This window comes from Pinus tabuliformis, chromosome J, assembly GCF_031772625.1.
Source record: "Pinus tabuliformis cultivar Carrire ecotype Pingquan chromosome J, CPIR1, whole genome shotgun sequence".
Taxonomy (NCBI): domain Eukaryota; kingdom Viridiplantae; phylum Streptophyta; class Pinopsida; order Pinales; family Pinaceae; genus Pinus; species Pinus tabuliformis.
Window position 1 is genome coordinate 44391208 of NC_142295.1, and position 26965 is coordinate 44418172.

Below are 26965 nucleotides of genomic sequence, written 5' to 3' on the forward strand. Positions count from 1 at the left end.
GAAGTATTCGGCACCACTAAGAACCTTTGTGGACATTGGTCCGCAGATGTCTGAGTGTATCAATCCTAGCACACTCTCAGCCATATTGTTACTTCTGGAAAACGCTACTTTGGCATACTTGCCCAGAGCACACTCTCTCCATACACCATCTTGTTCGGTACTTTAGTTCTGAAACTCCTGATATTGTTTTCTTGAGAATTACCAGAGCCCCATGGTGTAAGTGTCCCATCCTCCTGTGCCATAGTTCATTCAAATCTTTGTCTCCATTACTACCTATCAGTGCCATTCGTGATTCTAGCTGCAACCTGTACAACCTGTTACTTCTAATTCCAATCTGGGCCTTGTTGTCGCGCAGATTGGCACGACAACGCTCGGACCGGGGGCTGTCACTCTGATCCCCGATCCCTCCGTTTAAGCCTGTCTCCTACGGCTAAGGGGGGTAGACCCTGAGGAAAGATGAAGGCCAACTGCCAAACAGTTGGGCTGGGAGACGAGATGCACGATAATGGAAAGCACTAGATGGATTTAGAGATTTAATAGACCAGTGCCTTAAGAGAGTCAATGCTTAAATGATTACTTTTTAAATGATAAAGAAACATGGACCATGAACAGCAACCATCTAGCATCAGCTAAATCATGTGACCAAAACGATACCCGGCAACTGAAAATTTGAAAAGATGAATGCTTTTAATCACCACGAGAATCATAAACCATTAACGGATATCAATTTTGCATCTCGGCTTAAAAAAAACTTTAGATCTCAGCAATAAAGATATAACGTGAAAGCAACTGAAATCTGGCAAAAATAATTTTCCAAAATTTTAATATTTTTTTTTTTTTTTAAATTTTAAATCTTTTTTTTCAAAATTTTTTATTTTTACTTTTCAGTATTATGGAAATTTTAAAAATCCTAAAAAGGGTTAAAATTCTAAAACTAAATTCTAATCATAAAAAACTAAAAATATATTTTTTTTCATTTTTTATTTTTTATTTTTATTCAAAACTTAAAGTCTAAAATAATGAAAATCTAAAAAAAAACTAAATATTAAAGTCTAAAATTAAAATCTAAAATAATTAAAGTCTAAAACTATAAAGATAAAAAATCTAAGTTAAAACTAAACTAAAATTAAGATCAAATTGAAAAATCTAATTAAAATCTAAATCTGAAACATAAACATTTTTTGTTTTTTTTTTATTTTTAAAGAAAATAAATTGAAACTATACAACGAAACTATGTTAAACCTAAAAATAATGACCAAAGATAAAAAGAAATAACGCCTAACAAACCTAAACTAAAATCTAATTTAAAAATTATAAAATCTACGAATTTATGAAACAATCGAAGAACCAAAAAGTAAAAAACGCATGAAGCTATAGTTAAAAATTGGGAAATCGAGCATCTCAAAGAAACCTAGCCGCAATACGTCCATATAACCATAAAACGTTCGATTCACCTGCTACGCAAACGCATAAACAAAAATAAATTTACCTGAGGACCTTACGTGGAAAAGAAGAAGGATATACCAGCGTTTTCTGAACGATTTGCTAGCGGTTGCGGCGGCAAATACACTGTTGACGGCAATAATCCAGCAAGTTTATACTTACCTGAGGAATTTCTGCAGCGAATGACTTCGATTTGGATGTTGCCTGGCGTTTGGATAGCAGACGGCGGCAAAAAAATGAAACGATGCTTACCCTTTGCGTAACCTTTCCAGAACTCTGACGGCGAACCAAATGGAAACCCCGACCACGTAAATTGAAATCTTCGAGAGCATGTTTCGACTGTCAGTGGCCGAGAAAGAGATTGAAATCGGTTTTGAGATCACCGTTGTTTCGTTGATACACAGATTTAGCTTTGCTTGTGGTGCTTTGTTTCCGAAACATTGTCGACGGTGCTCAGAAATCGACACACTTAAAACCAGCGAATGTCTCAGTCGATGGTGATGCAGGTCGATGGAGAGGCTGCGGGCTTGCAGATTGACGGCAGCAATAGTAATTAAGATTTACGTAGAAGCATATGCTAATCCAGCACGCAGATGGTCATGCTGCTTCAGGGTTTTGAAAACTGCTGCGTATTTATGTCCACAACTCAGCGGATTTGAGTTAACTTTCTGAAGACTGTCATGCAATGGTGGGGAGAAAGCAGTGAAAGATGACCATGATTTTAACCAGAGGAGTGCTATGATCTGGGCAGCCCTGATTTCCTTCTAAAAAAAAAATTTACTCCTGATGAAAACCCTGTAGCGAAAGCACAAAAATACAAAACCCTAATGAAAACTGCATAGAGCAAAAATCGAAACCCTAGAACAGCTATTCGATTAATGTACAGACTTGGCCCCTTAACAGCCAGAGTTAGCCATAAATACAGAAATTTTTCAGATTATCAGAAATTTTGAACTTCACTGTGAACAGAAAGAAAATCTCTCAATGTAAAACAGAAAAGAAACTCTTAATGATTAACCCAGGGAACAATTAGCTGGGCTCAGCACAGAAAAGCCTGTGGGAGTCGGCTGGTTCAGCCCAGAACTTCCCCAAACGCCCACAAATATCCTTCACTAAAAAGTTTCCCTGCACATCTCAAGCAACCATCAGCAAAGAGAGAGAGAAAGCTGCTAGATCTCAGGAAATAATGGAGATACCTGCCATTATTTCAGAAACCCTAGCAGGTGAACAAGATACCTGTGCTCACACTACTCTAAAAACAAAATATGATTAACGGCTGAAGGACTGAAATATGCAGAAAATTAAAGATCTCACAGCAATTCCAGAGAGTAACACCAACACGATTTGAACCCCAAAGTCTTTTTATTAACCAGAAAATCAGATTACAAGAGAGCTTTTCAGTACAGACTCACAGATCAGATGATCTGAAATGACCCCCTAAGACCCTATATAAAGGAAATGATCCCAACGGCTAGTTTTGGGTGATCCATGTAGAACAGATCTCGACCGTTGATGAGGATCAAGATATCTCTTGATCTCATCCGTCGATTTAAAATATTATTATTTTATTAGTTAGGGCTTTTGCTTCATTTTTTAATTTTTTATTATTTTTTTATTTTTATTCATTTTTTTAATTTTTTAATTCATTTTAAGATGGATCATCAAACTAAGCCGTTGGAAACATCACCTAGGACCTAGGACTTAGGACTCATGAGGGGATTTACAACATTTTTCAACCCTCAGGACACATTTCATCATGATTTTTACAATTTACATCCAAAGGGATGAACCCACTTAATACAGACCCTCATAGAACACCCAGTTCTGCGACACAACTATAATCTAGCAGATTAACATATAAGACTCTCCTAAAGTTCTGATGACGAAATCCATCCCGGCTTTGGGGTCAGGTTTGAAGGAAAACTCTGCCGATCCATGGATCGGTGAGACAAAAAACCTCCCGGGACGCAGATCATCATTAGAAAGTTAGGTCCACCTAGGCAACTTTACATACATGACTTTGATCTGCTTAGATTATTTACAATTCATACATGCAGACTGGGTTTACAAAAAAAATGATCAAGCTGCTGATGATGGCAGGATGGCACGGACATGCTGATCAGGTGCTGCTTCTTTCTGTCAAGAAAAACGGGGTGCACTGCATGGGTAGTTGACCAGTAGGGGTCAACAGGCCTTCTTTTTCCAACTCGGGTGTTTGACATATACTTTCTCCTTAATGAAGAAAACGTCATAGCCCTTGTTTTGATGTTGAGATACGGAGAGTATGTTCATCCCCAATCCTGGCACACGCAGCACATTGGTTGCTCGAAGCCGCTCCCCTACTTCGGTTTGAAATACTACAGTACCTTTTCCTACTGGAGTACACTTTGCCTTATTTCCCAAGGTGATCTGAAAATTCATTCTTTCTTCCTGATAATCTGAAAAACATTCTCGGATTCCTTTCATATGCCAGGAAGCTCCACTGTATATATACCAAACCTCAGAGGAGGCATAGCTTGCAAAGCAAGCCACTTCTTCTTCCAATTTGGAAGCTATAACATAGAATAATTGTAATTCATGTCCCTTGTCCATTCTTCTGGAAATCTGTGCGAGTCCCCTTGAGTGGATGCCTTTGCATCATGCTCATGAACGATAGTCGATTTTCCTCTCTTGTTGCCGGATCTCCGCTCTGATAACATGTGAAAGTTTCTAAACTGAAATTCTACTGCAACAACTGATTTATTTCACCTACTTATTATTCACAATAAGTTATTTACGAAATCCCTTCAATAAATATTAAAATAAATTCTACTGCAGTTATCACACAATTACCCAGAGAAAAAATACATGCACAAGAACCAATCACACTGACATAGTTGTTTTTGGACAATTGTCCCCGAAAAAACCCAATGTGGGAAAACCGATGCAGCAGATGAGGGCTCTATTAATCTTCATCTACAATTGCTTTTACAAGAAATGATTTTACAAAGAAACTGAAGGAAAACACCTGAGGCTTTCCCTTTGAGACTTTCTGACACTTTGGAAACCCTGATCCCACTCCTGCATCACTTCTGCGTGGCTCAGCGTGGCTCAACATGGCTCAACATGGCTCTGCGTCAGCGTGCGTGAGCGCTATGTCTCTCCTCTGGATTGCGTCTCTCTCTGTGTTGTCTCCCACTGTCCCTGTGTCACCTCGTCCTCAGTCACCGCGTGCTGCTGATGCCATCCTCTTCCTCCACCCTGTAACTCTCCCTCTGAAATCGATCTCCTTTACTTGAGAATCGATTTTCCTTGAGATATTGAGTATCTGTTGGTGTGTCTCCAAACGATCCTCAAGTCTTCTCTTATACTTTTATGGTTGATGAATCAACAACTGAGATTAAGTCTTTAATCAACGACTAAGATTAAAACAGACTTGATCCTCTTCTTTTAGAAGCTTCTCACCCTTATCTTTATTAATACCCATTAATATTTTTATTTTCCTAAGTTTAGACTTAGGAACCCACTAAAAATATTAATTATTTTAATAACTCCTCATCCGGGCGGAATTTCTCAAAACGATTTCTGGGTCTTGGAGATCTCATGTGCCTTAGCCTCTCCTCCAAATTTCAAGGCTAGAGCACATCCGATGCTACCAAAAATCAACACTCTCTTGTACTTCTTGAGCGGATCTAGATCCGCGGGCTCAACTACCACAATGTCGACGTAGACTTTGAGAAAATGTTCATCTAGATGACATGAAATCATTGCTTTCCAAATCACATAGTTGGATGCCCCATCCAACCTATCCTGATCTCTCAGTCCACTGGCTTCCATCTCTGCCAATCGAAAAAGTCGAATAGCCTCATCTCTCCTCTGTGCAGCACTAGATTGGCCTACACACTCCATGCTGGAGCTTGTAGCTCTGCCCCTCTTCGCTACTCCTCAGCGAGTGAGAATTCAGACTCCTTGGTTGGAAGTCCTCTGAGGAAGAATTCCCTCACCCGTGTCTCTCTAATCCCTCTGATGTCTTTTTGCCCAGCAATTGCCTGCAAAAACTGCGTCCCACCAGAAATCCTTTTTCATTGAAGCTTCTACTGCGCTGCTCCTTCTGCCGTTGAAAAATCTCGATCTGGAAATCCGACCTCTCTGTTGACTCACTCAAAGAGAGATTTACCACGAAAATCTTGCCCTCCTGGCCTGACTATGCAAACCCTCAGGGGATTCGAATTGCTGCTTCTATAGTGATTTCAAACTCCCTTCTTCCTTTAGCTCTGGGCTCTTCCGACACTGCTCTCTTGTTTCACTTGCAACTCTGATACCATGTGAAAATTTGGAAGACCCAAATTTCTACTGCGATGAATGATTAAGTTCCTTATATTTGTTAATTACTGAACAAATTATTTACTGTTTCCTACAGTAAACACCGAAACTAATACACTACAATCTTCACCAATTAATTTATAAGCGGAAACAAGAAACTGAATAGGAAAGAAAAACAACACACATTACACCGTTGTTTTTGGACAAATGTCCCCGGAAAAACCCAATGCGAGAAAATCAGTGCAACAACTTTGAGGGTTTTATTATTATCCAGTAGTAATTTATGAATACAATCTCTAGATGCCTTCCTGGCAATCTAGTTACAGAGAATATCATTGACAGAGAGATTTGTGAGATTACCTCACACTATCACTGGAAGTCTTGGCTGATCCAGCCCTTGAATGAACAGCCCCTGGCTACCTCTGCGCAATGTTTGCGTTAGCTCAGCGTCACATTGTCTAGGATCTGCGTCACTCTTCCCGGCTGATCAATTTGCCTTTGAGATTTTGACTTCTGCTCTCCCGATCTCACGCATTGGCTTCCAGCTACAAAAATTGAACCCTCCAACAAATTTCAGACTCCTTCAAAGCTTCTGCACTCTACGTGGCTTGGCGTCAGTCTCTTCTGGCTTTGTGCTGCCAACTCTGCTGAATATTCCTGGATCATGGGAAATCTCCAACCGGAACTATCGCTGCCCCTCACTGCAAAAGCTCACTTCAAATTTTTCTCCGGCAGCTGCTCTGCTTCAGAAATTTGATCTTCTGAACTCTCCTCGATGTGTTCTCCAAGTGCCCCTCAAACCTCTTCTTATATCTTTCTATTGGACAACCAACAACCCAGATTAACTTCTAATCAATGGCTTAGATCATTTTGGCTTGATCCTCATCTTCTTCTAGAAGTTACACCCACAATTTAGATTAATACCCATTAATTATTTTAATTTTCTAAGTTTAGACTTACGGTCCCATTAAAAATAATTAATTATTTTAATAAAATTGTTTCTGGGTGGAATTTCCCAAAACAATTTATGGGTATTGGAGAATGCATGTGTCTAAGCCTCTCTACAAATTTTGAGACATAGAGCACATCCGATGCTACGAGAAATCAACAAAGATCTGATGGTAGAAGTTATGTTAATTTAGGGTTTTTTGCCCTAGAAGCCAACCCTCGGTTTATATGAGGGTATTGTGTTGCGGTGATAGATTAAGGCATTGTTAAGAAATCATTGGATAACTGCTCTAAGTTAGAGATCATAATCTTAAGAGGCTTTAATATCTTGGTTGTCTATCTTAAGCACTTCGCATCTTAAGTTTCATTAGTTAAGCACCTTGTGGAATATTGTTGAACACTGGAACTTGTGTCTTTATGCACCTATCTTGTCTTAAGATTGTTATCTATTCATTGTTAAGTACTTTTGCTATAAGGTAATTTACACTAAGTACTTAAATAAAATAAACAATATTAACTTAAAAAGACTTAACTCAATCTATCTTGCATAAGCATCCTAGGACTTAATTTGCGTTAATAATTTACCTCCAAGCATAAGCTTGGTTGATAGACTCCTAGGGCAACCCTTTTCCAATTAGCTTGAGGGATTCTACTCTTCTTAGTAGTTAACATAGTGACCTTGCAATCGTCAGAGCCACAGTCTCTGCAGCGTCGGAATCACTGGGTGAGTGGAACACAGGGGGAGGTATCGTTAATCAGGTCACTGCCTGCTTCCCGTTGGCTTCCATTTCACAACCCACTTTGAAGATTGTTTCTCAAAACAGTTAAGGGAAAAGTTTAACTTAGACTAGGCATATAATTAAAAATAACCAAGATCATTACATCACACATAGATCCTAGGATTTTCACATCATATAGGTTAGTCAATCATTTACGCAGCGGGTGTCCATCTGGTTACTTGGCATTAATTCACAATTAAGCAAGAGTTGTGACTCCATAAGGCACAGGTCTCATATTTAAAATCTAATTTAATCATAAATCTTGCTAGATTTAACCAAGTAGCTAGACCACTATTCCGTGTCTCCCAAACAAGTTGATTCCCAACTTGTTTTCCTTCACCTCATTCCATAGGGACTACCCCCATAGCCTGCTGTTGGGAGATAGTTAGAACGGAGTGGGCGGGGATCAGAGTGCCAGCCCCTGCCCTGAGCGGTTGTCGCGGTGCCTGTACAATTCGGACGACAACATGAATGAAGGCACCTAGGTGGTTAGAACTTCATGGGAGGTATCGTTAATGAGGCATTAGCCTCCTTCCTTTGGGTTTCTCTCTACAACTTGCGTTCGAGACTAGTTCCAAAAGAATTGAGAAGAAGGATTCATCTAGTTAGGGCATCTAATTAAAATTAACCAAGATCCTGCATCACGCATTAGATCTAGGTCCTACACTTCTTTTAGGATAGAATTTGCATCCCGCAACAACTGTTCATCCGGTATTTCAGAATATTAATCTATATTGTGCAAGTTATTAATTCAAAGGCACTGGTCTCTCATTCATAATCTTGAAGAATCTAATCCAATTGTGCTTAATAACCTCACATGCCATTTAATTTTAACCCAAGTTGCTAGGTCATTCAGTTGTGTCTTCTAGACTTGTTGGTTCCCAACAAGTTTCTCATCATCTCATCCGTAGGGACTACCCCCGTTAGCCTGCATTTAGGAGACAACTTAAACGGAGAGGGCAAGGATCAGAGTGACAACCCCTGCCCTGAGCGTTGTCGCAATTCTGTGTACAATTTGAGCGACAACAAGGTCCATGCAATTCAAGACCCATATACAAAAGAAGGAAAATCTTGTGACTTCATTGCTACGTCTTGACAGAATTAAATCCATAATGTCCTTCATATCATCTAGAATTTGAGAAATAACTTCTATGTGATCAACTTAGTCTTCACATCATCTATGGTCTTAGGGGTATGTGCTAACAAATCTACCTTCAAATGAATGTTACTAAGGTTTTGTTTTACTTCAGAAGCTTCTTCTTTTAAACTGAGAATGCCTCTGGCAACATAATCCAGATTCCTAGTGATCAATGAACCTTGAAGATTGGAATAAGTTTAAATGCTTCATATTGTCTGAAACAAATACGTCCAAATTTTGCAGTTCGTTGTAAACTAATTCTGGTTAAGTAACCAGGATTATAATATAACCCAGGTTAGCAGATTAGTGTTTTGGATGCTATTGAATACCAAATAAACAATGAAGTTATTACAAGGAGATAGAGAAAGGAGCGCCTCTCAGTTAGGCTGGTTTTCCTACTTAAGGCTTTCCAGGGTAAATCTTTGTGTACTTTGTGTGTGCGCGTCATTGTTATTTCTTGTGTTTAAACTCTATTAATATTGTTTTTCTTCCACAGGTTTATCAAACTCTTGAACACCCTCAGAAGGAATTCGTTTATTTTTCCTCATAGGTATAACCAACCAACAACTGCAGTTCTTTACACAAAAGTTGTGTGGTTTTTTCAGATCTAAGCTATGGATTAACCCCAATTCTGATAAGTAAAGACCTGTGAAACAACACTTCTACCCCACCTTAGTTATCTAATGTATCTAGAAATGTGTCACAGCATGTAGCAATATAAAGTAATATAGGAAGGAAAAAAATGACAGAAGAAAAGCATCCATCTTTGTAAGGAAATTGTAAATTGTGGATAGGAAGGGAATATACGAATTTTCTCAAGAATCTCTTTCATATGACTTGTTTTGCTTGCGGATGAATTGAACTTTTATTGTCTCTTTCAGAAATTGTTTCCTCCTGATACTTATTAGTGTCTTAGAGAGATTTTTTTCTAATCTTCTATTTCCTCCATTCAGTATATTGCAATGAAAATTTCTTATGAAGTGTCTCCCATGTATTCAGGTGTCTGTGGCAACAACTATAGGATTTGCACCAGAAGCACCTTCTATTAATATTCAAGGATTCAACGTGTATCACAAAAATCGCTTGATCATGGTGTGTCAATGATTTTTGCATAGATAGAAATAAAAAAGTGATGTACGAATACAATTTTTAGAAATAAAAAAGTGATGTACGAATACAAATTTTTTTTTGGTTGCTCCACAAGGTGTTCTTAAATAGCATTCCAGCCTCTGTTATCATGAATAAAATATAGCTGTATTGACACAAAATGTATGACAGCTTCACAAGATATTTTCTAATGTCTTATTACAACTTGACATTTCCTCTTTACACTTTTGATTCCACTGGTTGTTGTTACCATGCAGCCCTTTTGGAAAATCTGGCCAAGTAATACAGATAGCAGAGGAAGGGGTGTTGTAGGTATTTTTTCAACGTAGTTGCATTTTGTGCACCATTAACTGTTACACATACAGCTTATATGCTAGGTAGAATGATTAACCTATTATTCATTCTACCAAGTTTGGCTGGTTGTTAATCGTAAAAAATGCTTAACAGGTGTTCTTGAAGCAAACTTTATAGAGCCTGCACATGACAAACAGGATTTTGAAAGAACAGCTATACTACTTCGGTTAGAAGCGAGACTTAAACAAATGACTGCTGACTACTGGTAAGTAGCATAAAATATCACAGTATAAATTTTAGGAGAACAATTTTATTGAAGAAGGTTCATTCCAACATGGAGAAAATTGTAAGTTGGAATAGCGAATGAACTAGAATGTTATTTACTTGCCTCTCATGTGAAGAGTGCAGGACTTGTTCACAAGTGATATGCAAATCCAATAACTGCACCCATGCATTGTTGCAATTTTTGTTTAAAGGTCATATCATGTCAACATGTCATATTATGTGTGTGTGCTAGCATTTCACAGTTTCCATCATTTTCATTTCCGCAACATAATTTTTATTGTGAAGAAATTGCAGTGTGAGTAATTTGTTATTTTGCCATAAATAAAATAAACTGAATAGTTAATTTATTAGTTAAAAGAATTATTTCTAGTTGTTGCATTTTAAGGAATTTTCACAAAGACATCAAAACTCTATGCCCTAGTCTTGTTAGCTAGTTTTCAACAAGTCTGATCCATTATTTGCACATGTTTGGGCTAACAATCTGTGGTTGCAGTGATCTAAAAGGTCTGCTCCTTGTGTTTCAAGATAATCATTTGTGAATGCAGGCATTGTTGGAGTGACTTCTCTCTTGGGTGTCCCCAAACTTGGCATATAAGGATTTGCATCTATTATCCCGCCCTTTTTACTGTCAAAATTTGCATCAGATTTGAAGTGCTAACAACAGTGGCATAAGTGACGTAAGTGGTGGCACATAATCATCTAGAAAATATCCTAAGTCTAATCTAATGTAATGTTCCTAAGTAGGAATGTAAGTGATATTAAGCAAATAAACTGTGCAGCAGCATATAAAAATTGAACACACATCAAACATCCATGAAAATGCTGCCAATAAGGAACTGCTGAGCCATATTATTAAAAATCTGCAGGGTAGATACAATATGAAATGGAATGGGGCACTTGGGTTTGTCCCAATGAACAAGCAAGACCAACCCCAGGTGGGAAAATAGCTGTGTTAAAGGCTGCCCACTTGCTGCACCACTTTGCACTGCGCTGCCCTAGTAAACTGTTGCCCTGCTGAACTTCAACTAGCTGGAAGGTGCTCAAAAACTGCCTAGAAAATTGTGTTCTTTTAGCCCCAGACTCCTTGTACAAAACCTAGCAAAACCCAGAAGGGAATTTAGTTGGTTTTGACTTTGGATTTTCGACCTCCTTAGAGCCTCTCCCCAGCGTCCACTGCCAATTTCGACTTGCAGGAAACAGCCTGCAAATCCCTTTGCAAACTCCTCCAAAATGTTTGTTTTACCTGTGCTATTCAACTCCAAGCTCCCCAGATGGCTCTTGGCCAAGACCAACTACTCCCCAAGTCCCATGAATTTGCTGCTGGATGGCCTTTGCGTAGTCCCTTTTTCCAGGAATTTGACTGATTGTTATGCTGGTCTAGCTGGCTGCAAACTCCAGCAAAAATGTCTTCTCTATACTACCTCCTCAACTCCCGGATCTCCTAGCAAGCAATGAATCCCCTTGCTGACTTCCAACTCCTCCAGCGTGTTTTCTCGCTTCCTAAGAATACGCAGTTCCCTCTCTACGTTGATGGCTGAAGTGTGTTGCTGTCCCTGACTCCCTGAAACACCTGTTAGAACAACCTCCCTAGGGCGGGCACAGATGGTCCCCCGAAGTAGAAGTTGAATCTCTCGCGTGAGAAATTCGTGGCTAAACAACCGGTAGACTTGCTAAGCAGCAAAGCGTACAAGTGAGTGTTCGTTTGCAAATGTAGAAGATCATCGAAAATGAGAGTTGATCCTCCTTTTATTACCTAGGGCCTCCATAGCCTCATGTGGGCCCCTCCATCCACCCATTCGATTTTCCTCCAAGCACATCGATGGCCAAGTTTGAATTCCCCATGTGGATGGCCCCGACATTCTACTAACTCCTAAATAAAGTTGAAATTGCACCATAGTTCCTAAGTCTAAGGGTGGGGTCCTCCTCCTAAATCAAAATTGTGCCAAAAATGTGTCGCTGCACCCGGTGACTAATGTCTTTGAGAAGGGACATGACATCTAAAGAGCCTAAAAGTGATTCACTAAACAAAGAGTAAATTTATCACTGTTTTATTGAATTGATATCATTGTGAAAGAAGTCTGATCAGATTTGAAATAATTGTTTAGGACTTAATTCTAATGAGCTTTATAAGCCCAAAAGTCACTCCTTAATCATTTAAAGTTTTGTCATTGGAATTGTGATTGTATCTAAGTAGATTGTGGGACTGATATTGTGCAATTTGTGGGTTGATTTATGACAGTGATATAGTTAATATCTTAAGTTACATTGGTGTCTTGATAATAGTATTCCATTGCATCTCTTATCATTGCAAAATTTGCATTGACATTTGAGTTGCATTTTTCATAGCATATCTTAGCTACTTTCTTTTGCATACCAACCATTTGCATCCTTGCATTTCCATCTTTGCATTCTTGACATATCATTTTGGTAATTGCATTAGTTTTGTTAAGAATCATAGCTAGCAATCTCATATTTCCTTGTGCTTATCATTAATTGTGTTCAAGGGAAGGTGCATCTTTCTCTTGTATCTAATTGGTTCATAACGTAGGTAATGAGAGGATATTGTCTCTAATTGCCAAGTAAAGCAAGGATATATTGCTCTCATTACTGTGCTCTAAAGAATATCTTACAAGAAGAATCTAGTAAGCATCTTGGATAATTGGAATTGCTAATTTCATTTCATTGGATTTGTTTATCTTGCTTCATTGAGATAGTCTTTCAAATTGCTCTCCAAGTGCTTCATTTAAATTGCTCTTGTCATCTTGTGTTGATAAGCATCTTTGATTTCAATTAATCTAATTTTTTTAAAGTACTTATCACCTTTGTATAATCACATTGAAGCAATCACTCATATCTCGCATCATCATTCTAGGTTAGAAATGCATCTCGAAAAATCACCTCCAAGCATAGCCTTGGTTGTAAGAAGATAGGATCACCTTCTTCATACAATTTGAGGACTCTAGTCCCTCATTCGCAGTTAAGATAGGTGGCCTTGCAGTTCTCTTGCGGGCAATCCCTTGTAGCAATGGAGGCACCTAGGTGGTTAGAACCCCATAGGAGGTATTGTTAATGAGGCCATAGCCTCCTTCCTTTGGGCTTCTCTCTACAACTTGTGTTTGAGACTAGTTCCAAAAGAATTGAGAAAAAGGATTCACTTGTTAGTTTTTGTGGAGAGGCTAGAATACATGAGATCAGATGTGTTCTAGCCTGGAAATTTTGTGGAGAGGCTAGAATACTTGAGATCTCCAAAAGCCAAAAATTGTTTCTTGAAAGTCTTCCTAGAAGTGTCTCAATTAGATTATTAACCAAATTTTAAATATTTTCTAAGTCTAAACTTAGGGAATATGGTTGATTAATCAGAATTAATTGATATAAGGTGAGAATCATCTAAAAACTCACATGGATCGACCCAGAGATGATCCTAACCATTGATTAAGTTTTAATCTTGGTCGTTGGTGTTGATTTTGGGTAGTATCAGATCTGCTCTAGCTTCGAAAATTTGTGGAGGGGCTAGAACACATGAAGTCTCCAAGCCCCAGAAATCGTTTGGAGAAATTCCACCCGGATGAGGAGTTATTAAAATAATTAATATTTTTAATGGGGTTCTTAAGTCTAAACTTAGGTAAATAAAAATATTAATGGGTATTAATAAAAATATGGGTGAGAAGCTTCTAAGAAGTGAGGATCAAGTCTGTTTTAATCTTAGCCGTTGATTAGGGACTTAATCTCCGCTGTTGATTCATCAACAGGAAAAGTATAGGAGGAGGCTTGAGGGCCAGTTGGAGATACACCATATTGATTAGTCAGTTTGATTTTTCTAGGGCGTGGTTTGCTGAGAAAATCGATCAAGTGATCTGAGTTGCAGAGAGGGGCAGGGATAGTTGAGGTTGGAGGATCTTCTCCGAGACCCCTGAATACTCAACAGAGAGAGGCAAAGATACACCAGAGGAGGCAACGCAAACCAAGGGAGGCTGACGTTGGGCCAGGAGGGTCCACACATTACTTGACGCAGTGCTAGCGCAGGGGAAGAGTTGCCCTCCTGCAGAGGTCCGAATTCAGCCGGGGAGCAGCAGGATCAGTGGAGAAGGTTGCCGTTTCTTCACGGTAACACCATAGGAATGAAAAACCAGCGGTTTATAGAGCATAAATAGCCTATTTAGGGGTGACTAACGTAACTAGCTAGGGCAACTAACATAACTGCTTATAGGGCGTAATATCTTTTTATAGGGCGATAGCTATACCAACTATTTTGCTATAGGGCTATAGGGCATTATAGGGCGACTCTAACATAACTGCTTAACGTAACTGCTTTAGGGCAACTTTCACTAAATTAAACTAGCACTGATGAACGTATTTATGAACGACTTAACTAAAGCTACCCAACTTTGATAGCTACCTGGCTACCCGGAGAGGTTCTATATCCCGGTATAGACATTCAGAGCTCTAGGAGGTAGAGGAGGCATCACAGAGCTGATGTAGTGTCTTAGAGTGCTCCACGTAGTTACTGCGAAGGGGCCGCACAGTTGTAGCCGAGGATAGTCAGTCCAGTTGCTAGATCAGAGGGATTTTGTCGGGTGAAGTGAGATAATCTGACTTAGGTTTCTGCCAATATATTTTATCTCTGTAATTGGATAGCCGAGAGGGCATCCAAAGTTGTATTCAGAACTACTGCTTAATAATAGAAAACCCTCAGAGCTGCTGCACCGGTTTTTCGAGGGATATTTTTCCAAAAATAACAATGTCCCTTCTGTGTTTGTCTCATATCTATTTCAGTTTATGATCTGTATGTCAGTGTAGGCTGCAGTAGTCTTTTTCATCGCTGTTTATAAATTAAATAACTCGTTGAATGTAATAACAAGTAAGAGATGATAAACCAGTCATTGCAGTAGGATTTATGATGTGTAGATTCAGAAATTTTCACATGGTATCAGAGCGTTACAGATCATAGGACACTGAAGACATCAACCGAGAGATCCAATGAATTTGCTGCAGAGAAGCAGTTGTCCCTAGTGACAGCATTGTTTCAGAGGCAAAGAAGCAACTGAAGGAGTGGCGCAAAGGCTCATGCAGTGCCTGCGTCAACATTTCGAGCTTGTAGAGGGTGATGTAGTACCCGAGAGGAGCTCATGCAGTGACTGTGTCATCTCTCTGGGCCAGCGCAAAGCCTAAGAGGCTCAAATCAGTCAGTTGTCGAGGCTGGAGGAGCAGAGCAGATTCGATCAGTGGAGCTGGTGGGACGCTATTGCTGTTGGTGCAGAACAGTGTCTGTGGAGACAAAGCCGAGGTAGAGGGAGTCACTGCCTTGATAGATTTCTAGCCAAAGAAATCTAAATCTGGGTTGCAACAGCAAAGGAGGGTTGGAGAGGAGTGATTCGACATTTGGCTAGAGGATTTCCGTGAAGGAAATAAGGACTCAGAGGGAGTCTAGAGGAGCTTGTTCCTTAAATGATTCTAGCATCTAAGAAATCCAGATCCGAGTCTTGCTGGATTAACAACAGGAGAGGGAGAAGAGAACCAATCCTATATTTGTTGAGCAAAGATGGCAGTCAATGGACTGAGGGATCATGACAGATTGGATGGAGCATCCAACTTTGTCATCTAGAAGGCCGAGATCCTGGAAATCTTGGACAAGAATCACATCAAGGGTTATGCCTTGAAAGTGGTGGCTGTACTGGTCCAAGCTAATTTGCTGAAGAAGTACAAGGAGGCCCAGGCGGAGGCTAAATGCATGATTCTAGACGGGGTCAAAGATCATGTGGTCCCACACATTGCTGAGAAGGAAAGAACAAGGGAGATGTGGGAGACACTGACCTCCTTATACTAGGGGACTTATGTTCAACGGAAGATTCTATTGGAGAATCAGCTGCGATAGTATCAAATGCAAAAGGGAGAAAAGATAAATTCCTTCCTCCTTAGGTTACAATGGATTCGAGACTTGCTGACTTCTATGGGGTCTACACCAGATCCTGAGTTCATGGTTAGGACTGCCCTAAATGCAGCCACTGAAGACTGGGAGACATTTGTCCAGAGTATCCTGGGCAGAGCTACTCTCCCTAGTTGGGAGGAGATGTGGGCAGCTCCTCGACAGGAAGAGATCAAGAGGCTGACCAAGGCAGGGAGTAGCGGCTAAGGAGTCAAAACCAAGACGGAGGAGGAAGAGGATGCAACTCTTGCATCAGCGGGACAACCAGGGTAGTAGAAAATGAAGAAAAAGGATATAACCAAAGTCAGATGCTTTAGGTGTGGGGAACTGGGACATTTCACCACTCAGTGCCCTTGGAAGCAGGGAAAGGAAGAGAAGTCTGACTTGAACACTGCTCCAACGAAAGCTGATAAGGAGGATGATGCCGAGGATTGTGCCATGAGTGCTCATGCACCTCTGGAGAAGAGGTGGGGCGATATCGAGCTGTAGTCGGGAGGACTACAAGAGGGGTAGGATCCATGAGGTGCCCAAAATCTTGGATCACATACGGCTACGGGAGCCCTTAATGACAGTAGCAGATTGACAAAAGTCAGTTGGTGCGAGGGATGATGGAGCAACAGTGGCAGAGCTAGAGTGCAAGAGTTTGAAGCAATGCAATGGAGGTTGCAACAGTGCGGGAAGCACATATCAAATTGCAGCAACGCAGTAGCAACAGAGGGTCAGCACAAATTAGTAGCAAAGTTAGCTTCAACATCACGAGGCATCTAGTCTGACTAGCATGTCAGCTTTGGGTGCCTTATTCAGTTGCTTACTTCTCAGCAACTGAGTTGTAGTGCAATAGTTAGCAGTGGCAGTGCTATGGGCAAGGTGATGCAGCATTTTGAAAGGGAGATGTAGTATAGATGTAGCAGTGACAGTGGCAGTGTCTTGGGCAACAATACAGTGGATGAAGGGTAGCAACCCAAGCATCAACAACACAGAGGACCGATGTAGTAGATCAGTGTGATGCTTCTATCGGGAAGTATTGCTAGAGTACGTTCCTCGCTAAGAGGGAGTGTTGATTTTGGGTAGCATTGGATGTGCTCTAGCTTCGAAATTTTGTGGAGGGGCTAGAACACATGAGATCTCCAAGCCCCAGAATCGTTTGGAGAAATTCCACCCGAATGAGGAGTTATTAAAATAATTAATATTTTTAATGGGGTTCCTAAGTTGAAACTTAGGAAAATAAAAATATTAATGGGTATTAATAAAAATATGGGTTAGAAGCTTCTACGAGGCGAGGATCAAGTCTGTTTTAATCTTAGCCATTGATTAGGGACTTAATCTCAGTCGTTGATTCATCAACAGGAAAAGTATAAGAGGAAGCTTGAGGGCCAGTTGGAGATACACCATATTGATTAGTCAGTTCGATTTTTTTGGGGTGTGGTTTGCTGGGAAAATCGATCAAGTGATTTGAGTTGCAGCAGAGGAGCAGGGATAGTTGGTGTTGGAGGATCTTCGCTGGGACCCTTGAATACTCAACAAAGAGAGGCAAAGATACACCAGAGGAGGCAACGCAGACCAAGGGAGGCTGATGTTGGTCCAGGAGGGCCCACGCACTACTTGACGCAGTGCCAGTGTAGGGGAAGAGTTGCCCTCCTGCAAAAGTCTGAATTCAGTCGGGTTGCAGCAGGATCAACCAAGAAGGTTGATGTCAGAGCTCTAGGAAGAGTTGACGCAGTGTCTCAGAGTGATGCACGCGGGCCCACACAACCACTGCGAAGGGGCAGCGCAGTTGTAGCCGGGGATAGTCAGTCGAGTTGCCGGATTAGAGGGATTTTGCTATGTGAAGTGAGGTAATCTCACTTAGGTTTCTGCCAGTATATTTTATCTCTGTAACTAGATAGCCGAGAGGGCATCTAGAGTTGTATTTAGAACTACTGCTTAATAATAGAAAACCCTTAGAGCTGTTGCACCGGTTTTCCTGCATTGGGTTTTTCCGGGAACGTTTGTCCAAAAATAATAGTGTCCCTTTGTCTCATATCTATTTCAGTTTATGATCTGTATGTCAGTGTAGGCTGCAGTAGTGTTTTTCATCGTTGTTTATAAATTAAATACCTTGTTGAATGTAATAACAAGTCGAAGATGATAAACTAGTGATTGCAGTAGGATTTCTAATGTGTAGATTCAGAAATTTTCACAATTGGTGCTACAACAGAGGATTATAAGAGGAAGTCGATGTGGTGATGGAGAAATCATCCAGTGCAAATACTCAGTTGCCTAGGCAGTTCGATTTTCTCAAAAGCAACGGCTCAACAGAGAAGATAGAGTCAGAGGGTGAGTAGCAGGTGGAAGAGGAGTGCAGTAGCATTCCGAGAGGAAGATTTCTAGTTCTCGGAAGAGGCAAAGGGAGGAAGGCTGATATCTCTAGAGGGCCAGTGTAAGCTCTGCGCAGAGGGTGATGCAGGGAGCTCAGCGCATAGGCTGGGGAAGTGATTTCAGAGGAAAAAAATAGTTATTGGGTGAGAGAAAATTCTCACGATATTTTTGCCAAGATTTTCCTCATATTAGATTGCTAGTTGGGCATCTAAATTATTTTACTCAGAATTACTGTTGAATATTGATAATAAAACCCTCATCTGATGCACCGGTTTTCCCAAGTTGGGTTTTTCCGGGGACAATTGTCCAAAAATAATTGTGTCAAAATTATTTTGTGTGTGCTAGAATATCTTAGTTTCTAGTATTTTTATTGTGAAAATTGTAGTTGTGATTTTATTCGTTATTTGTTGTAGCAAATAAACTTCATAATTAATTTTTGAGTTAGAAGAATAATTTCCAGTAGCTGCAATAGATAAAATATCACACCACTTAGATAGGGTATCTAACTAAAATTTACTAAGAGCTTGCATCTCACATAGATTTAGGTCCCGCATTTCATTTATGATAGAGTTTGCATATCGTAGGAATTGTTCATTCGGTAACTTGGAATTTCAATTCGCATTGTGCAAGTAATTAATTTTAAAGGCACTGTTCTTTAACTTATAATCTTAAGGAATCTAATCAAATCGTGCTTAATAATCATAGTTGCTTCTTAATTTTAACCAAGCTGCTAGGTCATTCAGTTGTGTCTCCTTGACTTTTTGGTTCCCAACAAGTCATTCATCATCTTATCCATAGGGATTACCCCCCTTAGCCTGCATTTAGGAGACAACATAAACGTAGAGGGCAGGGATCAGAGTGAAAACACCCGCCCTGAGCGTTGTCGCATTCCTATGTACAATTTGAGCGACAAGACATCCCTCCGGATGGAAATGAAATTTGGCCTTCTTATGTGGCTGCCAAAACATCCTTGAAATGCACATTAATTTCCATGTCATTTTCCTTGCCCCCTTTGACTTGGAAAACATAATTAACATGTGTCCAATTATTTTCTTTTGGATTTCTTGTCTTTTCTGCCACTTTTATTATAGAAAGTGGATTTTCAAGGGGATATAATCATTTTTTGACCAATTTTATCAAAACCGAACTGGTTATCAAACCGGAAAACCATCTGAACCAGGAACCGGTTGAAACCAGACCAAAAGAGGTTAAAAAACAAGACCAAGAAACTAGTCGACCGAAAACACAAAATATTCAAATTTTAAAGAAAAACATATATATTCATGTGCATCCATATGAATCCAAATCATTTATGCACAAATAAGCAAAGGTTCTCATTTATATAGCATGTAAGGGTGCACATGACCAAAATAGCATCGCGTGCAATCTATCTTTGAACTGAAAATACATCAACAAACATGCTCTCGATGGCCTCTAGCATGCCAAAAAAATTATGCTACAACAAATGTCTACCTATCATCAAAATCACTACCTATATTGGGATTTTTGTTGTCAATATTACCCTCTTAGCATTAAAATAAGATAGAAAAAATGTAGCATGTCGAGTCAAGATTTTGTTTGAGTGATGGGTACATTTTTAGTAGGATCGTGATAGAGGAGTTCGACAACCAATGCCACTAACATCAAGGTATATAAAGGGTTTGGTGCTCTTGATCAAATACTTGTTCCATACCCTCATACATCACCAAATTTGATGGAAAAATTGCAATCCCCCCAATCTTGAAATCTTGAAAAACCATTAAGTCTGTTGGAATTTGAGTGAGATTTAAAATTCTACTTTCTTCATATGAAATCAATGAGGTTGGAACCACTCTCAAACATCCCGAGTCATTTCATGGTAATGTCAAAAATTTAAGTAAAAGGATGAAAATGAAAGATAAGGGAGAATGCCACTTTTACTTAAAGACTTTAACATTACCATGAATTCATAGCAATAGTAGGGCCATAGGCTTGAATATTAGGTTGCCCCACTAAAAAATTCCTGTTTTTTCTTAAAAAAAATTCATTTCAAACATCTCTGATCAACTTATATGAAACTGGTTAGTTCAATACAAAATCGGTTGGTTTGGTGAAGAAATGCCAGTTCAGTGCCAAACCGGCCATTTCTGGTTCCTAACCTCGAACCAGACCGGTTTGGTCCCCTAACTAGTCAGACCGGTCAGTTCCACCATTTCTAGTCTGGTTCTGATAACCATATTTTTGACCCCCAAAGTGGGTCTTAGGATAATATTGGCATTTTGAGCATGAATGTTTAGCTCTTACATGCCACCAACATGTCCTAGAGCCACTTATTTACAACATTACATAGGAAATTAATTAAAAATCCCATCCTGCAGGAAATTTTAATTAATTAAAAAATCCTAGAAAAACCTAGTCAAATTCCACGAGACTCTAGATATGACCTAGCATGGTAATATGTATCGACCCTAGACATTAGGACCAACCCAAGGCCAAGTTATTAAGCCACACTCTAGCTTTGGAGGTATGCGAGTCAAAAAAATCGACTAGTTATTTGTCGTTGAAGAGCGAAAATAATTGGTTGAGTGATAAAAACACTCTAGAGTGGAGTCACTTAGTAACTGGATCCCAAATCGCCTAATTTTGTTACAAAACTTCATCATGCTAACGTTCATTTATTACAATTTCCCCGCAAGGGTACATAATTTGAGAGAAATAGAGAGATAGAAGAGAGAAAGGGGCATGGATGCCCTGCTAGACTTCTGATCTTTTGAAAAAAATTCTTAGTGTCCATGTCCATTGGGCAATGGGATCCACGTTCCCTGCCATGTGCATGAGCACATAACATTTGGATCCACATGGGTACGTGTGCTTAATCTTCAAGGCAACATGCGAGAATTGAGAATCTGTAATACATAAACATGTCGCCACAAAAACATTAGAAACACATGCACCATATAAAGTCACCATTACCCACCATTTTGTGGGTAATATCACTAGGAGATATTACCCACTATTACCCATCATTTTGTGAATTTTTTTTCTCCAAGATGGTCCTCAGCGGGCAGCCAACAACCCCTTGCAGCCACCAGCTAGCTCATTGCGCCATTTCGTCACCACCTAAGGTAGCCATGTGGTCCTTCGCCCATTTGCCATGATCGTATGTTTGAAGGTGGGCCTCCCAAACCTAAAGGTATGCCTTGTCATTTGAAAATTGAGTATTATAGTTTGCTTATCATTGACACTTCTAGGCATGGATTAATGGGGAAATTCGGCGTAAAGAATGGGCTAGGTTTGTGCTCTTGTCCCCTAGACCCCTTTTAGGTATTAACCTTGGATTCTAGTCCCATGGGATCACTTTCACTAACCATTTGGCTCTAGGGATGATATTTCATGGGAAACCCCAATTTTGGTTGCATGGTCCCGCTCCCTTATCCACTTATATTACCCTCTTTCCATTCATTATTACCTCATTCATCATTTCTCCCGCCTGAGTCCACATTCCTCCATTGGGTCCACACAGGGTTAGCTTGCCCCTTCCCCTTGCCCACACCTTGGGTCATGGCCTGGAATGAAGCTCGGAGGTTGATGCAGTTGAAAAGAAAGATAAAAGCATATATGGCCACATTCAATAGGAAAAATGCACCACAAAATGCAAAAGATGGCCGGGACAAGTACATTTAACATGTGGGCAAAAACCAATACATGAGTTCTACCCCATCATCATGGCCATCACCCTGGTTCCAACAGGTTCTATGAGCCTTCTTCATCATATAGGAACCCATGATTGTCCCAACCCCTGGTGGGCGGTGAACCACCCCACCTTAAAAGGGGGCATTCACTGCTATATCTTATATATCATGCTCTAACCCCTTGAGACCTGAGTAGTTAATCAAAGAAAATCATAAAAAGGCAAAAGACATAAAAGTAAGGGTGGAAAAATCAAGGCCGGGACACCTCATATACCACAATTGCTCCCTCCTACACATTATAAACCCAAGTGTGGGCTTCCCTCTTATGAGCTACCCTTGTACTCCAGCATGTGACCCAGGGCTACCCCTTTTCATTACTTACATCATTCATCTATTTGTCACATGCCACCACCTTTTGAAGGATGTATCTTGACTATATTATCCTCTTTAGAAGTAGAAACCACTTAATAGGATTATTGGTTAACCCCATTTGGAGTTTAGGAGACATTGGCACATCCCGAAGCCCATTATGGAAGGGCATGCCATTATGAAGTCCCGATTGATCTAAAGATGATCCGAGGTTGTTATTGATGTCAACCCAAGCAGCACCAAGGATGACCCTGAACTTCCATGGCACACTGGGCATCAACATTCATGGTTCTTGTTTGATAACCATTATAGGAATACTCTACTCAAAAATATATTTCTATCGGTATATAGCTCTCCTCATAATTCCTCACGGTTTGTAAGTTATTCAAGATTGAAGTTAGTAACCCCAATTAGAGGGCTAAAACCCCATGGGGTTGTGGCATGGCATTTATCATTGATTTTGGTCATTGAATAGTCAATAATTAATAATTTTTTAAGCTCCTAAAATCCCTCCAACATTCTCTATAGAAGCCCCTCTCAACTCTATAAAAAAAATCTCATATATCCTCCAAAAGTAGTGATCGTGGCATTTTCGTTATAACTTTATTTCTGTGAGGTCTTAGATGTTGAAATTAAACCCATTTGTGTTGAAATCCTAATGAACGTCGTGACTGAACTTCAGATCTTGGTTCGCTATATTTTCGGAGATATGATCTGTGGAAGTTGGGGTTTTTGCAGGCTCTCGAATTTCATCTCAAAGACGTGACCTTGGGAAAATCGTCATAACTCTCTCTTTGCGAAGCGGTTTGGAATTCTGTAAAAAGTGGTGGATAGAGCACGGACTTTAGTTTTCTGTGTATCAATTTCAGAGCCGAAGGAGGAAACAGTGACATGTGGCACGCTGTACAAGTTTTCTCTACTGAACTAGTCCATAATTAGGCCATTGTGAGAGATTGGGCATAACTTTGCCTTGAAGAATCCAAATCGGGTCAGACCTGTGGCATTGGAAAGAAGACTCAGAGGGCTACTACAAGATTGAAGATCACATATTGGGGATCTGAAATCACAGAGATACATCAGATTCAATATCGTGCTCCTAGAAGGCAAGAAAAAAACTAGATCAAGTGTTGTCAAGGGGTGCAAAGGACCAGACTTTCTAGGGAAGCAAAGAGCAAGGTGCAGCAAAATGATGCAGCAGAGGTAAGCTCCAGGTAAGTATCTTCTGTATATGCATGTTCATCTCTTAATTGCATTAGGTTCTTTGTATTCTAATTTGTTGTTTTTGTTTAGCATTGACATATGCTCTGCAGGATGAGGTAAGTTTTTCTATTATCATGTCATGGGTATTTCCTTGAAGACTTTTTGCAGGTATTATATATTCATCAAGAGAAGACTCAATGCATAATCTAATGTTCTGAAGAGTGAGAAAGGGTAGCATGACAAGAGCAACAATCAAGGTGCAGAACAACAGCAAGAAGTTCACCACATGAAGTCTTCAAGTGGGCAGCACTGCATACAGTCATTGTAAAAGTATCATTGTACAGAGTCATTGTAAAAGTTGTACAAGTGTCTATCTGCCAAGAGTTGAAGAGGCAGTGTCGGGAGGTCTAGGATCATCATTAGGTGGTTGTGTCATAGTTGGGGTTATGGTCTAGTGTGTCTTCTTCTTCTACATCATTCTATATCATTGTAAAGTGGACCATTTTCCCTGGTACAGGAGTCCATTCTTCTTTTATTCTTCTATAGGGTGGTAGGGTGGTGCTAGGTTGGTGCATGAAGTCACCAACAGGTTCAAGCCTGTGAAAACTTCAGGGTGGTAGGGTGGTGCTAGGGTGAATTGTAGCTCATTGGGTGTTGGGGCATCCGTTCAGTTGACTACTGAAGAATCTTGGGCATTGGAGCATCCATCCAGTGGGAGTTGGAGAAGAATGATTTTCTAGATTCTAGGAAGTTGGAGCTTTCTTTTCAATTGGAGTTGAAGATTAAAGAATTATTAGAAAAGCGTTTAGGTGGTTTTTGTCCCGGAGGGGGTTTCCACCTTAAAAACTGTGTGCATTTGTGTTCCTTTTGTTTACTGCTATCATTGTACAAACATTGATAATAATTGAAGATTAACTAATGCTCTGAAATATTAATAATAATACTAATTGAAAGGAATACTGATTCACCCCCCAGTGTTTTCAACAGTCCTCACCTATGGTCCATGATTATGTAAGCTCATTTACTCGATTTCTCTAATGATTTGTTGTCTTGGAAGGCTAGGGGACACATTGGATCTTATGCAGGATCGCAAATGGTTTCCATCTTGGGTTTGGTTTCCCTATACAGAGTCCTAATCCTCCAAAGGGCTACATTAGCACATGTAGGGTGAGCATCGAGATCCATGGGCCTCCACAATAGCAGATTGCACTCCATGGATCCCCACAACCATTCAGATATTTCTCGTGGTTCACTTATTGGACGAGGAGGATGCACCTGATCCATCATGCCCAACTGACACCAAATCTACACCATACACTTGGCAGATGATCCAGGACTTGCACGATGATGTGGCATCACCTACACCATCATCCTAGCCCTGGTAGGTGATCTACACGCATCTTCGATTTGTTTGGAGACCCATGAGAACACTTGTGTGCCCCCACATATCATTTGGAGCATCATAGGTTATTACAGGGGCCAACCGCTTGTCCACTACTTTTGAGGGTCCTACTCTTCATTGTGGCACCCATGGACCTCATTAGGCCTCTTAGAGGGCCTTACGACATGCATAGATTATTATTTGACTTCTTGAGAGCCTTACTTTTTCATTTATGAGCTAGTTTGGTGGGCTTGTAACCAAAATTTGAATTATTAGAACATTATTTTATTTTGGGGCTTATGTAGGCCAATGAGGCTAATTCGAATTCTTAATTTGTGTATAAATAAAAGTGAGATGAACTCATTTGCTCATCATCACTTTGGATTGGATCTCTCTCTTCTTTAGAGAATTTCGCACTTTTTTTGGAGGATGAATTGGAGCTTTTATGGATGAATTTTGATGTGTGGATATTGGTCTATCTTCTCTTGGAACTTCTTTCTTATCAATTGTGAATGGTTGGATATACTCTGTTACATGTAAGTACATGCTTTTTAATGTTATTCTTGTTTACTTTTGTCATATATGTTGGACTGGGATTTTCGTTGTTACAAGGATAATTGTTGCATGCATTTACTACTTGAAATTGTGGAATTTGTCTCTATTATAGCATCTCTCAATGTATGGGCCATGTAATATGAGTGAAATCTCCTAGTGGTAATTCTATCAAAGAATTGACCTTGATAAGCCATTTCCTTTGCACTTCGAAGTATAAAAGTTGCAAGGGGTCTTCTTCTTGACCTAAAAAGCTAGTGAAGTGATCTTGAGGTTTCCTTGACTGGGAACTAAGAAATCCTACGCATATCATCATAAACTCCATTCTATGAAAGATTAAGGCACTGATCTACCAAGGGTGGTCACCTCAAATCATATTCTTTCACCTCCTTCTAGGTCTAGCCAAGTTGGGGTACCTAGGGCATCAATTTCCCGACAAGCTAGCCCTCCAAAAAGTTCGATCTCCTAGAGTCTCCTATGTTGGCCTTTCCTCAAGCTCTCAAATTTTGAAGCGATTCCGATGGTGGAATTGGGAGAAAAGCCAAGTCCTAGCTTTGGTATCAAAAATTTCCCTACCGTCCCCAAGGCTAGTACCTCATAGGGTCAAAACAACATCTTCAAGTAAAAATTCTTTCTTTGATCCTTTCCCCACCTTGTCTAGGGTAAGAATATCATTGGTTGCTACATTCTTTCCTCATACCCTAGATTGGGTACACTTGGCCCCATGTGGTCCTGCTTCTTTGAAAGATCATTCTTCAAGAACCATCTGGGATACCAATTCTTACAAGGATTTTAGGGATTGGGGAACTTCTTCACAAGTCTTATCCCATAAACCTTACCCTCAAATCCTCTCTTCCTTTCCCTAGAACACATAATACTGTTGAGATTTCTAAGTATTACCCATAAGAAATTTTATCTGTATTCTTTGGTTTATTTCACATACTTGTTTAATTACTAACAAGTTATTTAACCATATAAACGCTGAAATAAACACAGTATAGTGTCAACCATCTACAGATCAACAACTGAAAGAAATAGACAAACACACAAGGGACATCGTTGTTTTTTGGACAATTGTCCCTAGAAAAACCCATTCGGAAAACTGATGCAACAATTCTGAGGGTTATATTATTATGCAGTCTTTCTGAGTACAACTAGGTGCCAAACTAACTCACCCGACAGAGAAAATAATCTGGCAGTAATACCTCTCTATTC

General features: G+C 39.9%; 1 protein-coding gene across 1 annotated transcript in view; it reads left to right on the forward strand.

Moving 5' to 3' along the window:
- Positions 1–26965, forward strand: part of LOC149225397 (protein MICRORCHIDIA 5-like) — a 165056-nt gene that overhangs the window by 33503 nt on the left and 104588 nt on the right. The window contains exons 3-5 of the mRNA XM_089377083.1: positions 9610–9702; positions 9975–10029; positions 10165–10276. Of these exons, the coding sequence (XP_089233209.1) occupies positions 9610–9702; positions 9975–10029; positions 10165–10276 (260 nt within the window). The remainder of the gene's footprint in view (positions 1–9609; positions 9703–9974; positions 10030–10164; positions 10277–26965) is intronic.